The following is a 20,386-nucleotide window of genomic DNA, read 5'->3' as shown; positions in this document are numbered from 1 at the left end:
TGTCACAGGCACTGCATGATTCACTGTGGATTCAGTGGATTCTCAGGTAAATCATTTTCTTTCAGTCTCATCTCGCTTTGAAAATATGTGTTTTCAAATCAATCTCAGTCTTACAATCCGTAGATTTTTTAAAAATATGTTTCTGGAACAAAATTCCTTTAAGTGGACAAAATATTGCAAATGTTAGTGTTTGACAAATACCTGGTTGCTTAGAAATGGGAAGCAGTGCTTATTAATCCTCATTGCAGGAAGATCTACTTAAGATTCTCACTTGATTTGTTGAAAGGCTGAAAACTCAGGTTGTTACATTCACCCAGATAGGATGCTTCTTAAGGAACGTGTTAGAAAATGGATATGCAGCTTCCCTTTTAAATGTTCGTTCAGACTTTCTTGAATAAAAGAAAAAGAGGAGCTGCCCAGCTTGTCCATATCACAGCAGGTCATGCGTGGGAGGAGCTCCTTGAAAGAGAAGCTATTTAGAACCATCTAGGATCTCACAGTTTGTAAACAGGTGTGGGGAAAAAGTAATTAACACCAGCATCCTAGGTAGACAGGAAGGCCAAGCTGGTGGAAAGGATCAGACAGTGACAAAAATGACCCAGGACAATGAACAGACAGGAGAACTATAGATATTTCAATCTTGGCTCAGAGCAAGCATTAAGCCAGCAGCCAGAAATGAACTATTCTTGTGTATTTTTTAAAACATATCACCCAAGAATTATGCAGATTATACACAGAAAAATGAAGCAAAGAAACGTTATGTGCTGTTATGTAAGGTAAAGTACCTTAAGGTTCGATGGGGCACACTTGTGCTTTTAGCCTGGTGTTATTCTTGAGACTTGGATCTCGTTGTTCAGTTGATCAGTTCTGTCTCCCAGTCGAGCCCACCCTAGGAGCCAGCCTTCAGCCTTTGCCTCAGGCCAATTCAGAGCGTATTTTTCTGTTAACACTTAACTACAGCCTCAAACTTCTCTGTCAAGACCATCTTCTAGGACAAAATGCATGGCATATTCAAGAAATGGCAATGGCTGGGCCTGGTAGCACCAGAGTCTTGTTTACTCACTTTATCATTACATTTCTACAAGTAGTCTTAAACAGAAAACATCTAGTACAGAAAAGAGCTAAGTGTCCGTCTGCTTTAGTTCCTAGGTAACTTATTTATGTGGATCTTATGCTTTGGCCAATTGATATGTTTGGTTTATAATGTTCTCTTCTTTATTCAAGAGGATGCCTATACCCATTGTAGCTTCTCTGGCACCCATGCTCCAAATGCCAGCAGCTGGTGGGGGATCATTACAGCAACATACTAGTCTTAACAGTTGTCACAACATGTTCAAGTTCATCTTGTAGTTTCAAGCCAATTCACTCTGTCCACAGAAGGGAGAGAGAGAAAAACAGAGAGAAGGAAAGAAAATGGAACTCCTTTTCTTTGAATTGCTCATATGCCAAAATTGAAAAAAAACAAGTGAGGCTTTATGGAGAAAAGAGCTGTGTATGGTTTTGTGAATGATAAGATATACTTACATCTTATTATCAGTGGCCTTTACGCACACACTTCTAGTTGTCAAATTTAATTTCTGTAATTCCATCCAATTTTTTTTAAACTAATTTCTTATTAAAGAAATCTTAGAATAATTTACTAGTTTGTTATAAATGATGTGTAGTATTATTTTCAAGTCTAGGCATTTGAATTCTTTTTAGAAACATTTTGGAAAATATAGTTATCAAATGCAGCTATTTAATCTAGTTGTTTTTGAAGGTTAATTGTGTACGAAAAAAAATGCCCTCTACATTTTTTTTATCAGTCATTAACATAGCTGCCATGCTGTGATTTTCTCTTTTATTACTTTAAATAGACATTCCAAAAGAAATGTTATGTGACTCAGTCAGTCCAAAGCATTCTCACTTGTTTCATAATTAAATAATGCCATTCTTAAAGAAAGAGAAATGCTTATTTTAAGAATTTTATCTTCAGGAAAAAAAGCCTTCATTTGAACAAAATGCAATTAGTACAAAAATGGTAGTTTGAGGTTTTATTATATGAATGATTGTCTCAATTATCCATTTAATTTTCTTAGCGTAAAACTGGAATTTTTCATGCATTTACTTTGAGATCCTGAATAAAACATAATCTGTTTTATTTTCTTCATCTCTAAAGACAATACTTATTGTAGAGACTATTTTGAGGAACAAAATGTTAATGGTGTTAAATTATTTTAATTAAAGTAAAGTAGCTTTCCGAAGTAAAGATATTCAAATACTAATTTTTCTTTACTCTTAATCATACTTTTTTCTTGCCTTTCAATTATTTGGTCTGTTTTTATTAGAAATTAAGAGATCCTTACTGGTTGCAAAGATCAAATAATTGTTATTTAAGTTTTTATTTATTTGGCAGGGTCTCACTTTTTTGCCCAGGCTAGAGGTCAGTGGTACAGTTACAGCTCATTGCAGTCTCAAACTCCTGGGCTCAAGTGATTCTCCTGCCTTAGCCTCCTGAGTAGCTAGGACCACAAGGGCATGCCACCACACCTAGCTATTTTTTGTAAGATAGGGTTTCACTATGTTACCCAGGCTGGTCCCAGACTTCTGGGCTCAAGCAAGCTTCCTGCCTCAGCCTTCCAAAGTGCTGGTATTAAAAATGTGAGTCACCATGCCTGGCCTTGTTTGGTTATTTACTGTAATAGAAATACCTAGATAATGTTAAGGTTTTAGGCGAGTAATTTTAAATTTCCAATTCAAAAGTATTTTTATTAAAAACTTTATGTCAAAATTTATTCTAAAATAAATACTTACAAATGTTCTTAATTAAGAGACAAAATGCAAGAGAAAATATAAAGTAGTATTTCTTTAATACCAAAACTTGGGCAAATCTAATTCATGTGGCATTATATTTTTCCTCAGATTTTGGTCCTATATTCAGACCTGTCATTTCAAGTCACTCTCACCTATCCCTGAACTGCCTCTGTTAGAGCTTACAGATGAACAGTTATTTAGAAGTGATTTGGTGCTGATATCTTTACCATCTAGTGGAGGATTAAAGTGGAGTAGAAAGAAAAGCTATACAAATTTCTGTAATTAAAAAAATCAGACTCTGCCTCCTTCTGACCAACACTGACTGTGTCATCTAAATAGCATCAGCAGCTCCCTACTCCCACCCACCCATCTGGCCTCCCTTTCTTGACTTTTCTGGAAAGTTGCAAGAAAAGAATGAAAGGGAGGGTATAAAAACAGAAAATAAGCAAAGTAGAACAGAAAATTAAAGCAAAAGATAAAAGGTAGAGGCTGGGTATGATGACTAATGTTTATAATCCCAGCATTTTGGGACGCCGTGGGAGGAAGATCACTTGAACCCAGGAGTTCAAGACCAGCCTGGGCAACATAGTGAGACTCTATCTCTACCAAAAAATTTTAAAAATTAGCTGCACGTGGTGACACACACGTGTTTCCAGCTACTCAGGAAACTGAGACAAGAGGATTAGTTGAGCTCAGAGGCTGAGGCTATAGTGAACTGTTATTAAGTGACTGCACTACAGCATGGAGGACAGAGTGAGACCCTGACTCTAAATAAAATAAGATTATCTCTCCAGGAGTTTTTACCCTGTAAAATGTGGGGAGCAGAATCAAGACGATTAAGACAACCAAAAGACGAATCAAAAGATCAAATCACCATTGTAGCTACAGAGGTCATAGGTCCTGGAAGTAAGACCTCATGGTTTGTCATCCTGGATTTCCTACTCTAGCTCTAGGGCCTATGGCTAGTTATTTAACCCCATCTGTAAAATGGGAACAATAAATGTTCTACTTCAGACCTGTGAGGACTAAACAAGATAATGCATATAAAGCTCCAGTCAGAACACACTCAGTAAATGCTTCTTCATCAAAAATTGCACTGATCACAATATTGTAGACCTCAAATTATTGATTTTCCCTCACAGAAGCCTAAGTTAGCAGAGGAGAATGCATCTCCCAAAGTAAAATCAATTTTTGCCAATTTTCAAAAGTGACTTAATCTCAAGAGACTGCAATAAACCACACCAAACATATTTCTAGAGACAAAGCTAAAGTAACAGTGGCAACCATCTGTTGACAAAGATTTTTATTCTAGGATTCAGGGAATCTGCCACATCCAGGTCTTTGAGCTTTAGTTTTGATCCAATTTCCAAGTATGTTCAGAATGTTAATAAAACGTGCGTGCCATCTTTACCTCAAATTAATTCAAAAGGGAAATTATCAAATTCCAAGGCATGAATAGTAATTGGTACATGCAACAAGGCTACTCTCGCCACATGCCAGGTGCCCACATTAATTCTGGAAACTCTAGACTTGTGATGCCATGTGAGTGCAGGTGATCTGGTCTGAATAGGGTTGATCTTAGAATATTCATTTTTCCCTCAAATAATTCTTCTCACCCAAAGGATAGATATGGCTGAGTCTCTGGCCCTAAGTGTTCAAATCCACTCTTGGGTTTTCATTAGTGGATCAGTATCTCCAGGCCTATAAAGGCTTTTGACAAGTTTCCTCGATGAAGAAGTTTTGCCACTCTATTTTGAGTACTCACCTAAGATAGGTCTGGGGGCCTCAGGGTTCCAGATCAAGCAAAGTCAAGATGATCAAACTTTGAAAATTTCATGGACAATGAGACTTACTAGTCTCACCATAGGTACAAGAAATTATGACGCAGACAACCCAAATTCGTGATTCGATCCTCTTGAGGAACAGCTAATATAATTTAGTCTGGAATTATTATTTGGGCTTCTGAAAAGGTTTGCTCATTTGCCAACATCTACAACAGCTGTCATATGCTTTATATGAATATTAAAGCCAGTCATGTCTGAATTTACATATTTTAGAATTATTTGCACTTAGTACTTCAAAAAATTTATTTTGTAAGTTATTTGATTTCTAAAAATCCCTAGAATCTTTGTTGTAGTCTCTTCAAAGCCATTTTTTCCTCTTAAAATAAGGACATTCTCTTTTTCTTTGATTTTCCTTTTTAGAAAAATCTGTCTGTGTGTGGTGACTCATGCCTATAATTCCAGTACTTTCGGAGGCTGAGACAGGAGGATTGCTTGAAGCCAGAACCTGATTACCTCCCCAAGACTCCACTTCCTCATACCCATCATATTGAGAATTAAAATTTCAACATATGAATTGGAGATGAGGATATATTTACTCCATAACATTTCTGAATATATAGAGTACTAGAAATATACAGAGTACTGGAAATCCATTGGCACCGGAGTCTAAGGGCTCCCATATCCCAGGTCTGCTGGGAAGTTCTGTACAGGAGGCCCATGTGACACTGGAAGATGTAACTAAGTCATCAGATCCAAGGTCTGGAGAGGCTGACTTGCTTCTAAGTCCTTCAAGATGGTGAACTTGAGGGTAGCCATCCATAGTCTTCCCACACCTGCCAGGTACAGGCCTGGACCTGCTAATGCTCCCCAACACCAGGACAGGCTGCCCAAAGCTGGGCAAACTGATGCCGGAGCACAGGAGGTGCTTGCCTGCAGTGGCCCCCAGACTCCAGGCTCTTCATGCTCTCTCATCATTGGGTCTCAACTATAGATGCTTTAAGTCAGCTGAGGAGCTTTAATAAAATCCATGAGGGGCTTCACCGAAACTAATAAAATCAGAAGCAGGGCAGGGAGCCTGCTGTGTTTATTACCTTCACCACCCCCATCTAGATGGCTTTGTGCACAGCCCAAGTTGGGAAACCTGTGAGTTGTGTCCACTTTCCCTCCCTCATCTCTGCTATGAACTGCCCTGCTCTGCATCCTTATTTAAAAGGCATCTCTTTAACTGTTGTTGCAAATCTGTGTGGAAATTCTTTAAAACATTTTAAGTGACTCATTAATTCAGTCAACTAGAGTTTATATTTTTAAGGTTATTTATTTATTTATTTATTTTTAGAGACAGGGTCTCTCTCTGTCACCCAGGCCAGGGTGCAGTGGTACAGTCGTAGCTCACCACAGCATCAAACTCCTAGGCTCAACCAATTCTCCTGTCTCGGCCTCATGAGTAGCTGGAACTAACTACTGAGTTGCTGTACAGCACCAAGACTCCAGGGTCTGGTGACTTTTTTTCTTTCTTTTTTTTTTTTTTTTTTTTTGTAGAGACAAGATCTTACTCTGTTGCCTAGGCTGGTTTCAAACTCTTGATCTCAAGTGATCCTACTGCCTTGGCCTCCCAAAGCTCTGGGATTATAGACATAAGCTGCTTTACCTGGTGCCATTTTTTAAAAAATATCCAACATATAGGTGAGTCAGCATTTTAAAAATCCTTCCTTGATGATGGAAATATAAATCATAAAAAATCCTGGACCCAGAATTATAAACGTGATTTTCTCTTTAGAATTCAGTATTTGTGCACACAAATAACATTTACTAGATAATTATAATGTAAAAATCATCTGATGATTGCAGCGATGTTTTGAAGATGAAATAAGAGGACTACAATAAAAGGTGGTGTGGTGAAGAGTAAAGACTGTACTATATTTTCATCTGCATAACAAAGACATTTGAATATTAAATTCTAAAGCATGCAGTCAATTAAGTCTAATGTTAAAACAATAAATGGTAATGGTTAAAAAAAAAAGCACTGGGTATTTATAGTTTTATGGGATGGGAAAACCAGTCTACACAAACACTAAGTAGTGGAGCCCTGACCTTGCACCAGTCTACCCTCCACAGACTTTGGTCACAAACATGTGAAGCCACATGTGCTTGAAAGAGCACCAGGCATCCTGGGTTGCACAAGAGAAGAATGCACTGGAGAGGGTTTGTAATCACCTTTTTTCCCCTACAGTAAAATATCTTTTTTAATGGAAATAGCAAAAAACTGTATAGGCAGCCTGGTGCAGTGGCTCACACCTGTAGTCCCAGCACTTTAGGTGGGCAGATCACCTGAGGTAAGGAATTCGAGACTAGCCTAGCCAACACAGTGAAACCCTGCCTCTACTAAAAATATAAAAATTAACCAAGCATGGTGGTGCACACCTGTAATCCCAGCTAATTTAGAGGCTAAAGCAGGAGAATCACTCAAACCCAGGAGGTGGAAGTTGCAGTGAGCTCAGATTGTGCCACTGCACTCCAGCCTGGGCCACAGAGTGAGATTCCCTCTCAAAAAATTAAATTAAGTTAAATTTAAAACTCTATAGGCAAAAGTTTCTTGTTGCAACATGGGTCATTAAGAGCAAAACTCTCAATCGGTATCTTTGAAATAACTAAGTTTCCAAAAGCATCACTTTAAGGTCCTTATTCATGGGACACATTCACCACGAGCCTACTCTCTCACCAGCCAGCAACTCAACCTCATTACACAGTAGTCCAAGTACCAAGGGATCGGTGAATCAAATGGATGGATTTGGAAAAGTTTGGTGGGGAGAAATTAATGAATTAATGAAATCAACCCAACTATGGTGGGAAAAAAAGAGCTCTTGTGAAGCAGAGCAGAAAATTATTTAGATGGCTATGTACTTTATACATTGTTTATAGGCATGAGCTTGGATATAGTGGAAAGAACATTGGAATTAGTGACTTCAGTTCCAGTCTCACCCATAATATGTGCTGGTTCTGTGCCTCAGGCAAGCCTCTGAATCCTTCTGAATCTCCGTTTTTCCAATTCAAAAAGGGGGGTAATAGTACCTACCTCACTAGATTATAATGTAGATCAAAGGAAATAACAGGTAAAGAAACCCTTTAGAAATTACCTTCACTGGACAATAGGCCATCTAGAAATGGTATAATCATATTCCATGCTGTGAAAATTTCTAGCTTAGAATTTTGAGCAATTAGGTGCTCCACAGCAAAATAAGGGACTTGGAGAACTTGGAGAAGGTTCATAAGACAGCCACAGAGATGATTAAAGAGACTGAAAATCAAAATCATGCTTAGGAAAAGTTAAAAGAACCGGGTTCATCCTGCTTTGGAGAAGACAAGTCTACAGGAAAATTATCATTGTTTACAAGTACACACAGCCTGGTGTCCAGCTGTTCCTTCCAACTGACGAAGAAAAGAAAGTATCATAGACCCTCATCACTGGCAGATTTGACATGTGAGGTTTCAGATCACTGTTTGTGCCTCTGGAGGTTCATGACATGTCATAATTTGTATTTTCATTTAACCACAAATTGTAACCACAGGTGTATGAAGGGAGCCCATGAGATGATCAGTGACTGAGTCTATTCAACTACCCAATGCAGAAATCTTAATGGGAGCGGGGTGTGGAATCACTTCAGCACTTTGGGAGTCCAAGGCTGGTGGATTATTTGAGCCCAAAGGGTCGAGACCAGCTTGGGCAACATGGTTACACCCCATCTCTACAAAAAAAATACAAAACATTAGCTGGGTGTGGTGATACATACCCGCAGTCCCAGCTACTCAGGAGGTGGATGGGAGGATCATTTGAGCCCAGGAAGTCAAAACTGCAGTGAGCCATGATCATGCCACTGCACTCCAGCCTGGGTAACAGGAGGGAAACTGTCCCCAAAAAAAAACATACAAAAAAATTAGCCAGGCGTGGTGGCATGCACTTGTATTCCCAGCTACTCAGAGGGCGAAGGCAAAGAATTCCTTGAACCACGGAGGTGAAGGTTGAAGTGAGCCGAGATCCTGACATTGCACTCTAGCCTGGGTAACAGAGCAAGACTCTGTCTCAAAGAAAATTATATTAATATTTTCTGTTATTATATTGTATATTCTAGATTATCTTTAATATATACTACATACTATACAGTTTCAATATAATATCATTAGAAATGATATTATCATTTAATTATGTAAACAAATGGTCAAATTATCACTAAAATAGCAAGAGGCAAAAGAGTACAGTGCCAGAACTCATATTCTGAAACCAGACACCCAGGTTCAAAGATGGGCCTTAGAAGTACTTGCTGTGTGATTTGGTCAGGTATCAAATCACATAGTTATAGAGATAAGAACATCACCCAGGGCTGCTGTGAAGAAGTGATGAGATCACATGTTTCAGGTCATCAAGTTACAATCACATTCTGGTATCTGCTCCTAGACTAGAACTTCTGGCAGGATGAAGGCCAAGCAACCAGACCAGGAACACTGGACCAATGAGGAAACGGCACATAGTTTCAACTCAAGCACTGCAGTACTCCCGAGCTGTCAGGGAGAACTCAGATGTGCTGAGTGTTTCTGAAGGAAACAAAGTGTTCTTTCTATAGACTAAAATTTGATAAGGATGAACTATAAGATCCAGGGAGGCTTTGCAAAGAAACAAGTAGCACAGAAAGTGCTTCAGAGAAATCTTACTGGCAACAATGAGATTGGGTGACTCTAGAAGAAATTTCTTTGCCTTTCTTGGCACTAAATACTGAAGGATCAAATGAGCATAACAGACACATGAAAGTACGGTTGACCCTTGAACAACATGGGGATTGTTGTCATATAAGTTTTGACTCAAAAATGTAACTACTAGTAGCCTAATGTTGACTGGAAGCCTTACTGATGACATAAACAGTCAATTGACAAGTACTTGTATGTTATATGCATTGTATACTGTATTCTTACAACAAAGTAAGCTAGAGAAGAGAAAATGTTATTAAGAAAATCATAAGGAAGAGAAAATACATTTATAGTACTATGCTGTATTTATCAATAATAGAAGTTTGTTGTGGTCTGTTTACAAGATGAATCATCTGTCGAAAAACTGACGACTGCAGTGCAGACCTCAGTCTATGGTACAGATCAAGCAATTCAACTTTTTCTTGTAATGACATGACTTCCCTCTGCTTTTTGGGAGCACATCCAGCATCACTAGTGATACTTCATATGCATTCCACCGGGTTATGAAGGGTTTACGGTATTGCACTAAACACGATGAAAATACACAAGAACTTCAAGAGATCACCTTTTAGTGTGATACAAAATTGACCAGGGAGAGGAACTGCTCACGGGGAAATGATTAGCATCACACTGCATATTTTATTATTACTATTATTTTTAGATGAAGTCTCACTCTGTCACCCAGGCTGGAGTGCAGTGGCTTTATCTTGGATCACTGCAACCTCTGCCTCCTGGGTTTAAGCTATGCCTACAGAGTAGCTGGGATTACAGGTGTGCCAGCACGCCCAGCTAATTTTTGTATTTTTAGTGGAGATGGGGTTTCGCCATGTTGGCCAGGCTGGTTTCGAACTCCTGGCCTCGAGTGATACACCGACCTTGGCCTCCCAAAATGCTGCATGCAGCATTTTAAGTGAATACTTGCAACACTTAAGCTCACGGCGATAGCAACAGGAAATCGCTATGAAATTATTGCAGTAGTATGGCGTTACTACAGTTAATTTTATGCAGTTATAATTCAATACTGCATTTTTACATTTGTTTACATTTCTCTCGACTACAAATGGCATCATATACAATCTATAAGTGTATGCACAAGTTTTGATGAATTTTAACTTTTTATAATAAATTTGTGTATATTTTATGGTGGTAAATTATAAAACAGACAAGTATCTACATATATTTTCTGAATTCATGACATACCTTACAATTTCTTAATGTTTCCAATATTTCTAGGCTGTGTTCGTTGAGTTTTTTCAAATGATTGCAAATCTCAAAAAACATTTCCAATATATTTCTTGGGAAAAAATCTGCAAGTAAACAGATCCACAAAGTTCAAACACATGCTCAGGGGCACTGTACCTATTTTACATCCTGATCAGGATGCCTTATTTAAAACATACTTACTTTACGTTAAAACGACGCTCTGAATGAAGAGACCACCCAAATAGGCTCTGTGTGATTAACATGGCTGTTTATTCACCGCTGAGTCAGTGGAGGGCAGTGGGATAGAAGCTAGTTTTATATGTTTGCAGTAGGCAGTGTAAAGTTACAGAAGTTACAGTTTAGGGTGGTCTTTTGCAAGCTGGGAGGGGATCGTAAGGTCTGGAGTCACAAAGTTGACCAAAGTTGGTTACAAAGTTGACCAAGGTTGGTTACAAAGTCCAAAGGCCTTGTCAATTGAGGCAGGAATAAGAAACAATAGAAGAATGTCTCAGGTTAGTTAGGCTCCGAAAGGGTTGTCTTCCACTTTTCATGGTCTTCCAATTCCTTCACGTTTTCTAATTCCAGAAGGCCCTCCAGAGGTGTACATGTGCGCCATGGCTCCATCGGTCAGCCCAAAAGAACTTACACTTTATTTTTTAATTATGAAAAAAGTATTTACCATGTTGATTTCATTTGTTCAGATATCAATGTGTTGTAAGATTATTCTTGCCCCTAGAAAGAAGAATTTAGGAGCCATCTCCTATCAATTACAGGAAAATAGCATAAGTAAATTCCCACACTGCTATTATTAACACCGCTCATTGATCCACCAAGGATTATCTGCGGTAACATATCTCCCTCCTGCCTCAAGCTTCTGAGCTATATCCTGCCAACAAGAGTATATGTCACATTGAGAAATACCAACAGATTTAAACAGATTTAACAAAACCTAATTAAGAAGTTCAAAAGTCCTTCCTAAAATATAGATGCTGTCTTCTAAAGTCAAATTAAAATCATTGCTTATATCTGTTCTGATGACTTTTCTACCAGTGTGCTAGAACCCACCAGAATTCTCCTGCATTGTCAACAGAGCTGGTGACATCTTTACTTAATTTCCCTCTATCATCTCTACCCAACTGTCCTAAAACATTGCCCTTCTCCCTTAACTAGTTCATACTTTTTTTTTTGAGACGGAGTTTCGCTGTTGTTACCCAGACTGGAGTGCAATGGCACGATCTCGGCTCACCGCAACCTCCGCCTTCTGGGTTCAAGAAATTCTCCTGCCTCAGGCTCCCAAGTAGCTGGGACTACAGGTGCGCACCACCATGCCCAGCTAATTTTTGTATTTTTAGTAGAGACGGGGTTTCACCTTGTTGACCAGGATGGTCTCGATCTCTTGACCTCATGATTCACTCGCCTCAGCCTCCCAAAGTGCTGCGATTATAGGCATGAGCCACCGCACCCTACCTAGTTCACACTTTTAACCACCCTATTCCAACAAATACAAACCCTTTAGCACACAGTGTCTTGCAGATACGAGGGGATCCATAAATTATCTTTAAATGGCTGAAAGATTGAGGGGTACCCTGGACTTCTCTGCCTCTCTAGTCTCCTCTTCCTCTCTGCCTCTTATGCACTCCCCTCCAGTCACAGTGACTCCTGTTTCTCAAACACACTAAGCAGCATTCCAACCTCAGGGCCTTTGCACTATCTGTTCCCTTGAGATCAATACCATTTCCCACCACAACCCCTTCCCGCCTGGCTAGCCAGAGCGCCAGAGGCAGGCGGGACGCTGGGCTCCTCTAGTCTTTCATAGCCCCGGGAAGCCGAGGCCGCGGCTCCCGGAGACCCTGGCGGTGGTCGGATGCGCTTCCATGGCGGACTCTGCACGCCAGTTGGGAGAACGGAAGGTGAACTCGGGGACACACGGCTGCCTCAAGGCCCCTCGTCGCTGTCCACCCAAGGGTCCCTGAGCCCCTAAGGATGCCAGCTATCAGCGTCTCCCGGATGGTACTGTAGCGACTTCTCGGCCCTAGGGCCCCTCCCACTGCGGCAGCTCATCAGGGAACTCACCTCCTCCGTGGCGCAGGTGCGTCTGGGAGATGGAGTGCAGCGCCTGGTGCAGACCGGGGGACGTTGTCGCGCAGGGACTACAACTCCCAGAAGGCACCGCCCACTCAGGCTGCTCAGCGTCCCTCCTCTGGCCTCTACTTTGGTTTTGCTCTAGTCGCCTCAGTCGGATGGCGGTGGACTGGCCTTCTCCAAAGCTGCGGAGCTGGTTGCACTTCCTGCTGAGGCGCCAGTGACATTTCAGTCATTATTCCATAAACAAAGTCGTTTTGTTTCTAGCCGTGATCGATGAAGTACGCTGAGGGAGGAAAGAGGAGGCCGCTGCCTGAAAAACTGGTTGCTCGTGCAACTAGCCCTGTTAACCGGGGAGAATGTTGGGCATTTGGGACTTTGAGGAAGTACTCAGATCCCTGCCGAGGAGACGGGTCAGGACACGAAAGCTCATTTTTCCCTTGCAACAAATGTTCTGTTCTTTTTGGAGGTAATGCATTTCAGAAATGGCTTGCAGGTGACTTAAGAACAGCTGCACTGCCCTCAGATCACCTGCCTGAGTTGTAAGTTAGACTCAGCTGCCTCCTTGAGACCAAGAGACAGGTGACCCACAGCTTGGAGATTTTGCCGCGCTGGCTTACACCTCTGCGAAACAAGACACTTTAGTAATCTCAACTATTCTGTCTCCACCTAAAATTAAAATTCCCTACTTCCGCCAGATTACATTCATTTGTTAAAGAGGTGCTGCCAGAAGAAGAGAGGGTAAATGTGTCCCTCTTTCAGAAGGAATTAGAGCCTTCGCGTTTTCCTCTGACTCTTTTTTTGCCTGAATACCTTTCTACTCTTCTAGAAATTACTGTTCTCTGTCTTCTGTCTCCAAAAACAAACACCAAAGTTCCAAGTAGCAATCCCTTGATTTAATAAATGTTATCCTGGCCATACCCTGCTGCCCTACTATGTGAACTATAGCAACATTAGGAACAAATACCATATATAAAAATACATTAAGGGGGACGGGCACTGTGGCTCACGCCTGTAATCTCAGCACTTTGGGAGACCGAGGTGGGCGGATCACAAGGTCAGGAGATCACCAACATGGTGAAACCCCGTCTCTACTAAAAATACAAAAATTAGCTGGGCATGGTGGCGTCCACCTGTAGTTCCAGCTACTCAGGAAGCTGAGGCAGGAGAATCGCTTGAACCTGGGAGGTGGAGGTTGCAGTGAGCTGAGATCGCGCCACTGCACTCCAGCCTGGCGCCTGGCAACAGAGCGAGACTCTGTCTCCAAAAAAAAAAAAAAAAAAAAAAAAAGGATAAAGAAAACAGCCATCAGAAGAACTAAAAGAATTTATTTTAAAAGACCTTTTTCTCTTTCATTCACATATATTGGAATACCTATAGGTGCCAGACACTGTTCTAAGTGCTGGGGATACAGCAGTGAATAAGACAAAGCCTGTACTCAAGATGCTTATATGACAGTTGGAAGAAACAGACAACGAGCACAAATAGAGCAATCTCAGGAACTGCTGTTAATAATTCAGTCATGAAAACAAGCAGGACAGTGTGATAAATGTAGGTGTGTTATTTTAGCTTTTTGTGGGGATCTTGGAAGGTCTTCCTGAGGAAGTAACATTTAATCTGAGTCCTGAATGACAAGAAGGATTCATGGAAAGGCCTAGAGGAAGAACATATCAGGTAAAGGAAAGAGGGCAAAAGCCACAAGAAGCAAATGAACTTAGCCATTGCTCTAGGCCTTGTCAATATTTCTTAACTCTAGATGCACATTTCAAATACCTAGGGAGATTTGTAAATTATGAATGACTAGACCTCATCCCCATACCAAATGAACAGAATCTCTGGAGTAGGGCCTAACCATGGTTGTTTTTTTATTTTTGTTTTGAGACAGTCTCACTCTGTCACTCAGGGTGGAATGCAGTGGTGTGGTCTTGGCTCACTTCAACCTCCACCTCTCAGGTTCAAGCGATTTTCATACCTTAGCCTCCTGAGTAGTTGGGATTAGATTACAGGCTTGTGCCACCACACCTGGCTAATTTTTTGTATTTTTCAGTAGAGATGGGATTTTGCCATGTTGTCCAGTCTGATCTCGAACTCCTGGCTTCAAGTTGTAAGGGTTATTGCCAAGTTTAAAATGAGGAAACTGAAGCCAGTATAAGAAAATTAAATGCCAATTTATTCAGCTCCCAGGCGAGGTTCTATGGTCCAGGGAAATGGGGCCAGAGAAGTAGCGGTGACTTCCTGGGGCATGGGGTTTTTATGGCTATGAGTAAGGAGCAACAACTGGGTGCTCTGACTGGCTCCAGGGGAGCGGGATTGGGACAGGGCAGGCTGCCATTGGTTGGCGGGTAGTTGGGCGGGTTTTCCAGTGTGAGAGCTGGCCAGGGTTGCCTCAGCCAGAGCTTTCTAGGGGAGCCATGTGCCAGAGCTAGGTGCCAAGTGCAGAGCCTGGTGCCGGGTGCAGAGTCAGGTGCTGAGTGCAGAGGTGCGTGTGTCCGGCCTCCTGGTGAGGCAAGCAGCCTTACATTCCGACCCTTTTGATGATATAGGACACTGCTTCTTTCTGGCTACTTCCTGCTGAGTAGGGGCAGAGTGAGGGAGAAGGGTCAGTTGGCTGGTGCCTTGGTTGGGAGTTGGACATAGGGGTGAATTAGCATCTGGTTTACGGCCACCCTGGAAATTTCTCTCTTGCGGGCCTGTAAAAACCTGAGGAAAAAAGGGTCTGGCATTAACAGAAGACAAACTATGATGATGGGAGTGATAATAGGGGTTAGCCAGGTTAGCATGGGAGATTGCCACCAGTTAAGAGGCCAGATTGATGCATTCTGCTTCTTGTGGAGGTCCTCTTGGAGGCGACATAGAGTGTTGACATTTTCTTCTACAAGGCCTGTTTCATTGATGTAATAGCAGCACTCCTCCTGAAGAAACAGGAGGATGTCTTTTTCTGATGTCAGCAGTTTAAGGGCTCTTCGGTTTTGGAGAGTTTCCTGGGCCAGTGACAAGATTTGTCCCTGGAGGGAGGCCAGGGAGATGGCCGATGCTTTGATAGCCACGCGAAGCTTGTCCTCTAGTTGAGTGGCTGAGGTGACGCTGTAGCCTAGGGCACGGCTACCCAGGCTGGCCGCCACCAGAGAGGATGCTAGAGAGAGAGACCAACGACCATTGGGAGGAAGACTGCTCATCTGTCTTGGTGATTAGGGGAGGGTAGAAGGAGGGATAGAAGTTCGGGCTGTCCATATACCTGTAACTGCAGGACCAAGGTGACAGGCACACAAGGGAAAGGGAAGGAGGCATTAATAACTTTAGTTAAGTTTCCATTACACCAGAAATATCCTCTTGGTGGTGCGTAGAGGGAGGATTTTACCTTTACTATGGTGTTACAGCTGGGACTGGAGCTGCTGGCTGTCTCATAGCAGAGAGAGAAATTTTGAGGGTGTACTTGGAACAAGGAGATATCTGTTAAGATGGTGTCAGGTCCCGTAGGTGATTGTGACAGATTAAACCCGGACCTGAGGGGAACTGCAGCTAAGGGGGGGTTGCTGAGAGAGGCACATAAAAAGCAGTTGGTGATATTCATGGTTTTAGTTAAATTTAACATGTTGGCTCCCTGCTGTACTAGAGTCAACCAAGAGAAAGACTGAGAGGTGTTATCTGAGGGTTTGGTTAGTTAGGATAGCTTCATTTTACAGGATTGTATGGCTTACAGAACTGAGCTGTTCTATTGCTTCAGAGACAATGCGGGTATAGGACCGAAATATTAGCCATGTTCCCTGAGGGTGGCTCCAGGTATAATCTTCACAGACTTTACCAGACACTCCTGTATCCTAATGGCTGTGCCGGGGTTGCGGATGTTGAGGGCTAAGGAACGATTGCTGAAGTGAGCGAGCATGTGGTTGGGATGGCTTGGAGGCTGTGGCTTGTGAATAACACAAGAGTTGTATGGGCACCCTCCATAGGTGATGTTCCACCAATGACAGTAGTCCTTGGTTTGGTCATATAGAAAACACAGCCCATGCCGAAAGTTAAACCCATGATTGCGACCGAGTACGGTGCTTTTACCATGTGGGATGAGGATGGAAACAGTAGACTGACCGTTGCCTGTTTGGCAGTTTGCCTGTGCAAGATTATGGGTCCTGGTGGTAGGGCCCTCAGTCCAGGATTCCTGGGTTGCAAGGATCCTGGTTTGAGCTCTTGGAGGAGAAAGCTGTCACCGAGAGGTGCTGCCAAGTGGGGGTCCTCTGGTCCTAGAACCACAGGGAGAGTGCAGTCAGTATGCTCCCTGAGTACTTGGTGGAGGAGAGAGAGAAACGAAAGGTAGGAGGCCAGTGGTGGTGGTCACGTGGGGAGATTATGGGAAACCAGGAAAGGCTGGCCGTACAACAATTCAAAGGGGCTGAGCCTGTTGGCCCCCGTGGGGTGGCCCGGATATGGGCCAGGGCAAGAGGTAGGAGTGTGGGCCAAGAGAGTTTTACCTCAATAGCAAGTTTGGCCAAATGGTCTTTGAGGATGCCGTTGGCCTGTTCAACTTTACCCGATGACTGAGGATGGTAAGGGATGTGTAGCATCTAGATGTTGAGGGACTCGGCAAAGAGCTGGACTACTTGGGCAGTAAATGCTAGACCATTGTCCAACAGGATGGTGGCAGGTAGGCCGAAGCGAGGGATGATTTCTTGTGTAAGAAATATCCCTAGCAAATAATTGCCACTGTGAAGGCTAATACCATAGTCTTTGGTTACTTAAAATCTAAAGTCTTGTTATCTTTAGGCTTAAAAGAAATTTGTACTTGTAGTTTTTGGAGCAGATTCCTCCCCAACAAAGGAACAGGGCAGCTGGGAAGATATAAGAACTTGTGCCACACCTCTTGCCTTCCAGTGACATATTTTGATTGGCAAAAGGGTTTTTTTTTGTTCATTTTTACCTGATACTCCTAGAGTCACAATAGTAGTAGTGTAAGACAGTGACCCACCAGTTTGGATCATATCCCACCACTAGGTATTGCATGGGGGTAAACCGCATGATCTTTATAGACCATTCTCCAGTCTAGGCCAGGTTTTAGACTCTGGTTTAGGTATATTTTTTTCTTGCTCTCTTCCATGTCCTCCTCCATCCTTTCATTGTCCCCACTTTTCTTTTGACTAAGGCAGATGCTAGTAAATCTGCCTTTTCCTTTGCCTCATGCCTTGCCCTTTTCTTAGCCCCGGTCCTGTGCAGGGAGGGCACAAAGCAGCAGAGTGTCTGCAACCCACCTGCCACCTTTCCAATGCTACTACAAGATTTGCAAGAAGCAAGAAATGGTCATTTATCAGAATGATAAATTTATTTTTATATTTTTTTATATAAAGTGCTGCAGGCTCCAATGTTGCTCCTGGGCGTCTCAGGTTTCAATGTTCCTGGACCTCAGGGCCTTCATCCTCTCCAATCTAAATGCAGAGACATTTGACATGAACATGTTTTGCAAAATGCAATACGTTCTTATTGACTCTGGTCAACCTGCTGTGCACTAGAGTCAAACCTCTTCCTCCTGTCTAGACTTTGGTCCTTTGACCAATACCCCCCCATTCCCTCCCTCTGCCACTCTCCGGCCCTGAATCACCATCCCTCTACTGGCTACTTCAATGGGGTCAACTTGTTTAGATCAACACTTCCGGGGCATCACGTGGAATTGGTCTCTCTGAGGTGGTGGAGATGCTGAGTAGTGGGATTTCCTCATTCCACGGTGCACACATCTATCTAATCCTCACACTGCACCCCATGAATGTACAAGCATGATTTGCCAATTAAAACAATACTAACAAAGACAGAATAAATATAGTAAAATGCAAGAAGTTCGGCTTCACCGCCCACCTACTTACTTTTTCTCTTGGGTGGGCCCTCTTACTCTTTCTCTTGGGTGGGCACAGCAGCATCTCCTTATTATGGCAATGCATCTTCTGGCAGCCCTGCAGCAGCTCCAGCCTCTTGTTGGCTGGGCCAACACAGCCTCGGGCTGCCCAGCTTGGAGGATGCTGGCTTCCTGTACTGGTTGTTGAGCCAGGGTGCCCTGGGTGGTGATCTGGGTGGAGGAGGCAGCCGTGAGGTTATGCGGGAGGGCTGGCTGAGCCAAAGTTTCTAAATTTTCACTGCCGGTGGAGCACTTGGTGGAGGCTGCAGATACGAGGTCACGCTGGGGGGCTTGCTCTGCCAAGGTTTCTAAAGCACCACCACCGCCTATGGAGCTCACAATGGAGGAGGCCACACGGTCACACTGGAGTGCTTGCCATGCCAAGTTTTCTAAATCTCCACAATTGCTGATGGAGCGCTCGATGGTCAGGGAGGCCGTGGGGGCATGCTGGGGGTCTGGATTAAAACTCTCTGGCTTCCTGTGCAGGCCGGCAGGTGAACTGGAAGTTTGAGTCATAAAAGAACATGTGGGATCCCCAGGAGCAAGAGACTGTAGTGTGTTAATGGATTGCTTTTTTTCTCCATCTAAAATAAGGTAGGTGGCCATGGGATAATAAATACGTTTTCTTCAATTGCCTTTGAGATGTTTTCTGCCTTCAATCCCATGGCCACCAAGAGCTGGATGGTTTCAGGGTTCGGGTGGTCTAGAATTTGCTCTTCATATGTTGGTGGAGGCAACTCCTGGCCGTTGTTCACCCACGGGTCCCTCATGACTTTGTCTACTGTCGGCCGCTCATTGGGATCAGATGTTAAGAGTTTTTTCATTAGGCTTTTAAGGCTTCTGAAAAGAAGTGCGGGCAAACATACTTTCCAGATATAATTATGGATTTGAGTTGCACAGCACTCACTGAGAAGAAGGGCAGAGTGTTGGACACCATCTCGAACAAAGTGACGCCTAGGCTCCAAACATCCATGGCGGGGCATTGGTAGCCCTGGCCCCCAAAGAGTTCTGGTGCCATGTAGGGGAGGGTGCCATGACCTACTGTCAGCCTCTGCCCCTCATAGTAAGTTGTTGTTGAGCCAAAATCTGCAATTTTTATATTTCCTTTCCCGTCCATCAGGATGTTGTCCGGCTTCAGGTCTCTATGCGATTCTTTTTCTGTGGACGTACCTCATGGTGGACAGCATCTGCTGGAACATGCCTCGGGCCTCCTCCTCCATCACAATGTTGTGTTGAATCCAGTCGGACAGGCTTCCTCCAGATGCATACTCCAGTATCAAGTGACACCCCTCTGTGGTGTTAATAATCTGATATAGTTTAATTATATTGGGGTGGTGCACCAACTTTAAAACAGTCGTCTCTCTGTGGCTAGTGAGGAAGCCAGTTTTGTGGATTGTTTTCACCACCACCCGGGTGCTAGTCATCAAGTGCTGGGCCAGCGTGACCTCACCAAAGGCACCACAGCCTATGAAGTCCAGTATTTGATAATACAATGGCCCCAGGGCAGGTGAGGTGGAGGCCAATCCCTGCTTCATGGTGCCTGATATCTCTCTACACCAGCTATACAACTACTCTAACTCTACTGACTATGCTAAAATACTAAGCAACGACACTGACTATACCAAAGTACACTAAAATACTAAGCAACAATACTGACTATATTAACTATGCTAACAATGCTAACTAGAAAAACACACCAACGCCTTTCACACAAAAACTCTCCCCCACCCCAAACACCCCCACACACAACCCTCTTCAAACACAGAAACACACACAGATACACACGCACATGTACACACACACACACACGCCACACAACTCGCAATCGCTAAGCTGGTCTGAGTCCACAGGTCACCAAAGAAGCTTCCAGGGATATATCAGACCAAAAACCATGACCCAGCCAGGGCCTTAT

General features: G+C 42.9%; 1 protein-coding gene and 1 long non-coding RNA gene across 4 annotated transcripts in view; both read right to left on the bottom strand.

Moving 5' to 3' along the window:
- LOC118146855 (uncharacterized) overlaps positions 1-12,626 on the bottom strand; it is a 120,161-nt gene extending 107,535 nt beyond the window's left edge. For 2 of the 3 annotated variants that reach the window (XR_013525319.1, XR_004732941.3), the window contains exons 1-2: positions 10,719-12,614; positions 10,515-10,621 (exon numbers count right to left, since the gene is read on the bottom strand). This is a non-coding gene — a long non-coding RNA (uncharacterized LOC118146855). Of the gene's footprint in view, positions 1-10,514; positions 10,622-10,718 lie in introns of all 3 variants that reach the window. The other variant, XR_013525320.1, reaches the window with a different exon arrangement.
- Positions 12,627-17,889: 5,263 nt separating this feature from the next.
- On the bottom strand, positions 17,890-20,358 carry LOC118146853 (uncharacterized). Its single transcript, XM_035270769.3, has 2 exons — positions 18,446-20,358; positions 17,890-18,013 (listed from the first exon to the last, which is right to left on the bottom strand). The coding sequence occupies exons 1-2, from the start codon at positions 19,078-19,080 to the stop codon at positions 17,968-17,970; spliced, it is 681 nt and encodes a 226-aa protein (XP_035126660.2). The 5' UTR covers positions 19,081-20,358; the 3' UTR covers positions 17,890-17,967.
- Positions 20,359-20,386: the final 28 nt, after the last annotated feature.

The sequence above is a fragment of the Callithrix jacchus genome, chromosome 13, assembly GCF_049354715.1.
Source record: "Callithrix jacchus isolate 240 chromosome 13, calJac240_pri, whole genome shotgun sequence".
NCBI lineage: Eukaryota > Metazoa > Chordata > Mammalia > Primates > Cebidae > Callithrix > Callithrix jacchus.
This window is presented reverse-complemented; position numbering and strand designations above follow the sequence as displayed.

What these genes read in the sequence shown, in the direction of transcription:
- LOC118146853 (XM_035270769.3), bottom strand. Translation starts at nt 19,080, where the DNA reads ATGGCCACCTACCTTATTTTAGATGGAGAAAAAAAGCAATCCATTAAC. An exon ending in GGGCCCACCCAAGAGAAAAA is followed by an intron (nt 18,014 to 18,445) that starts GTAAGTAGGTGG and finishes CTCTGCATTTAG; the next exon opens with ATTGGAGAGGATGAAGGCCC.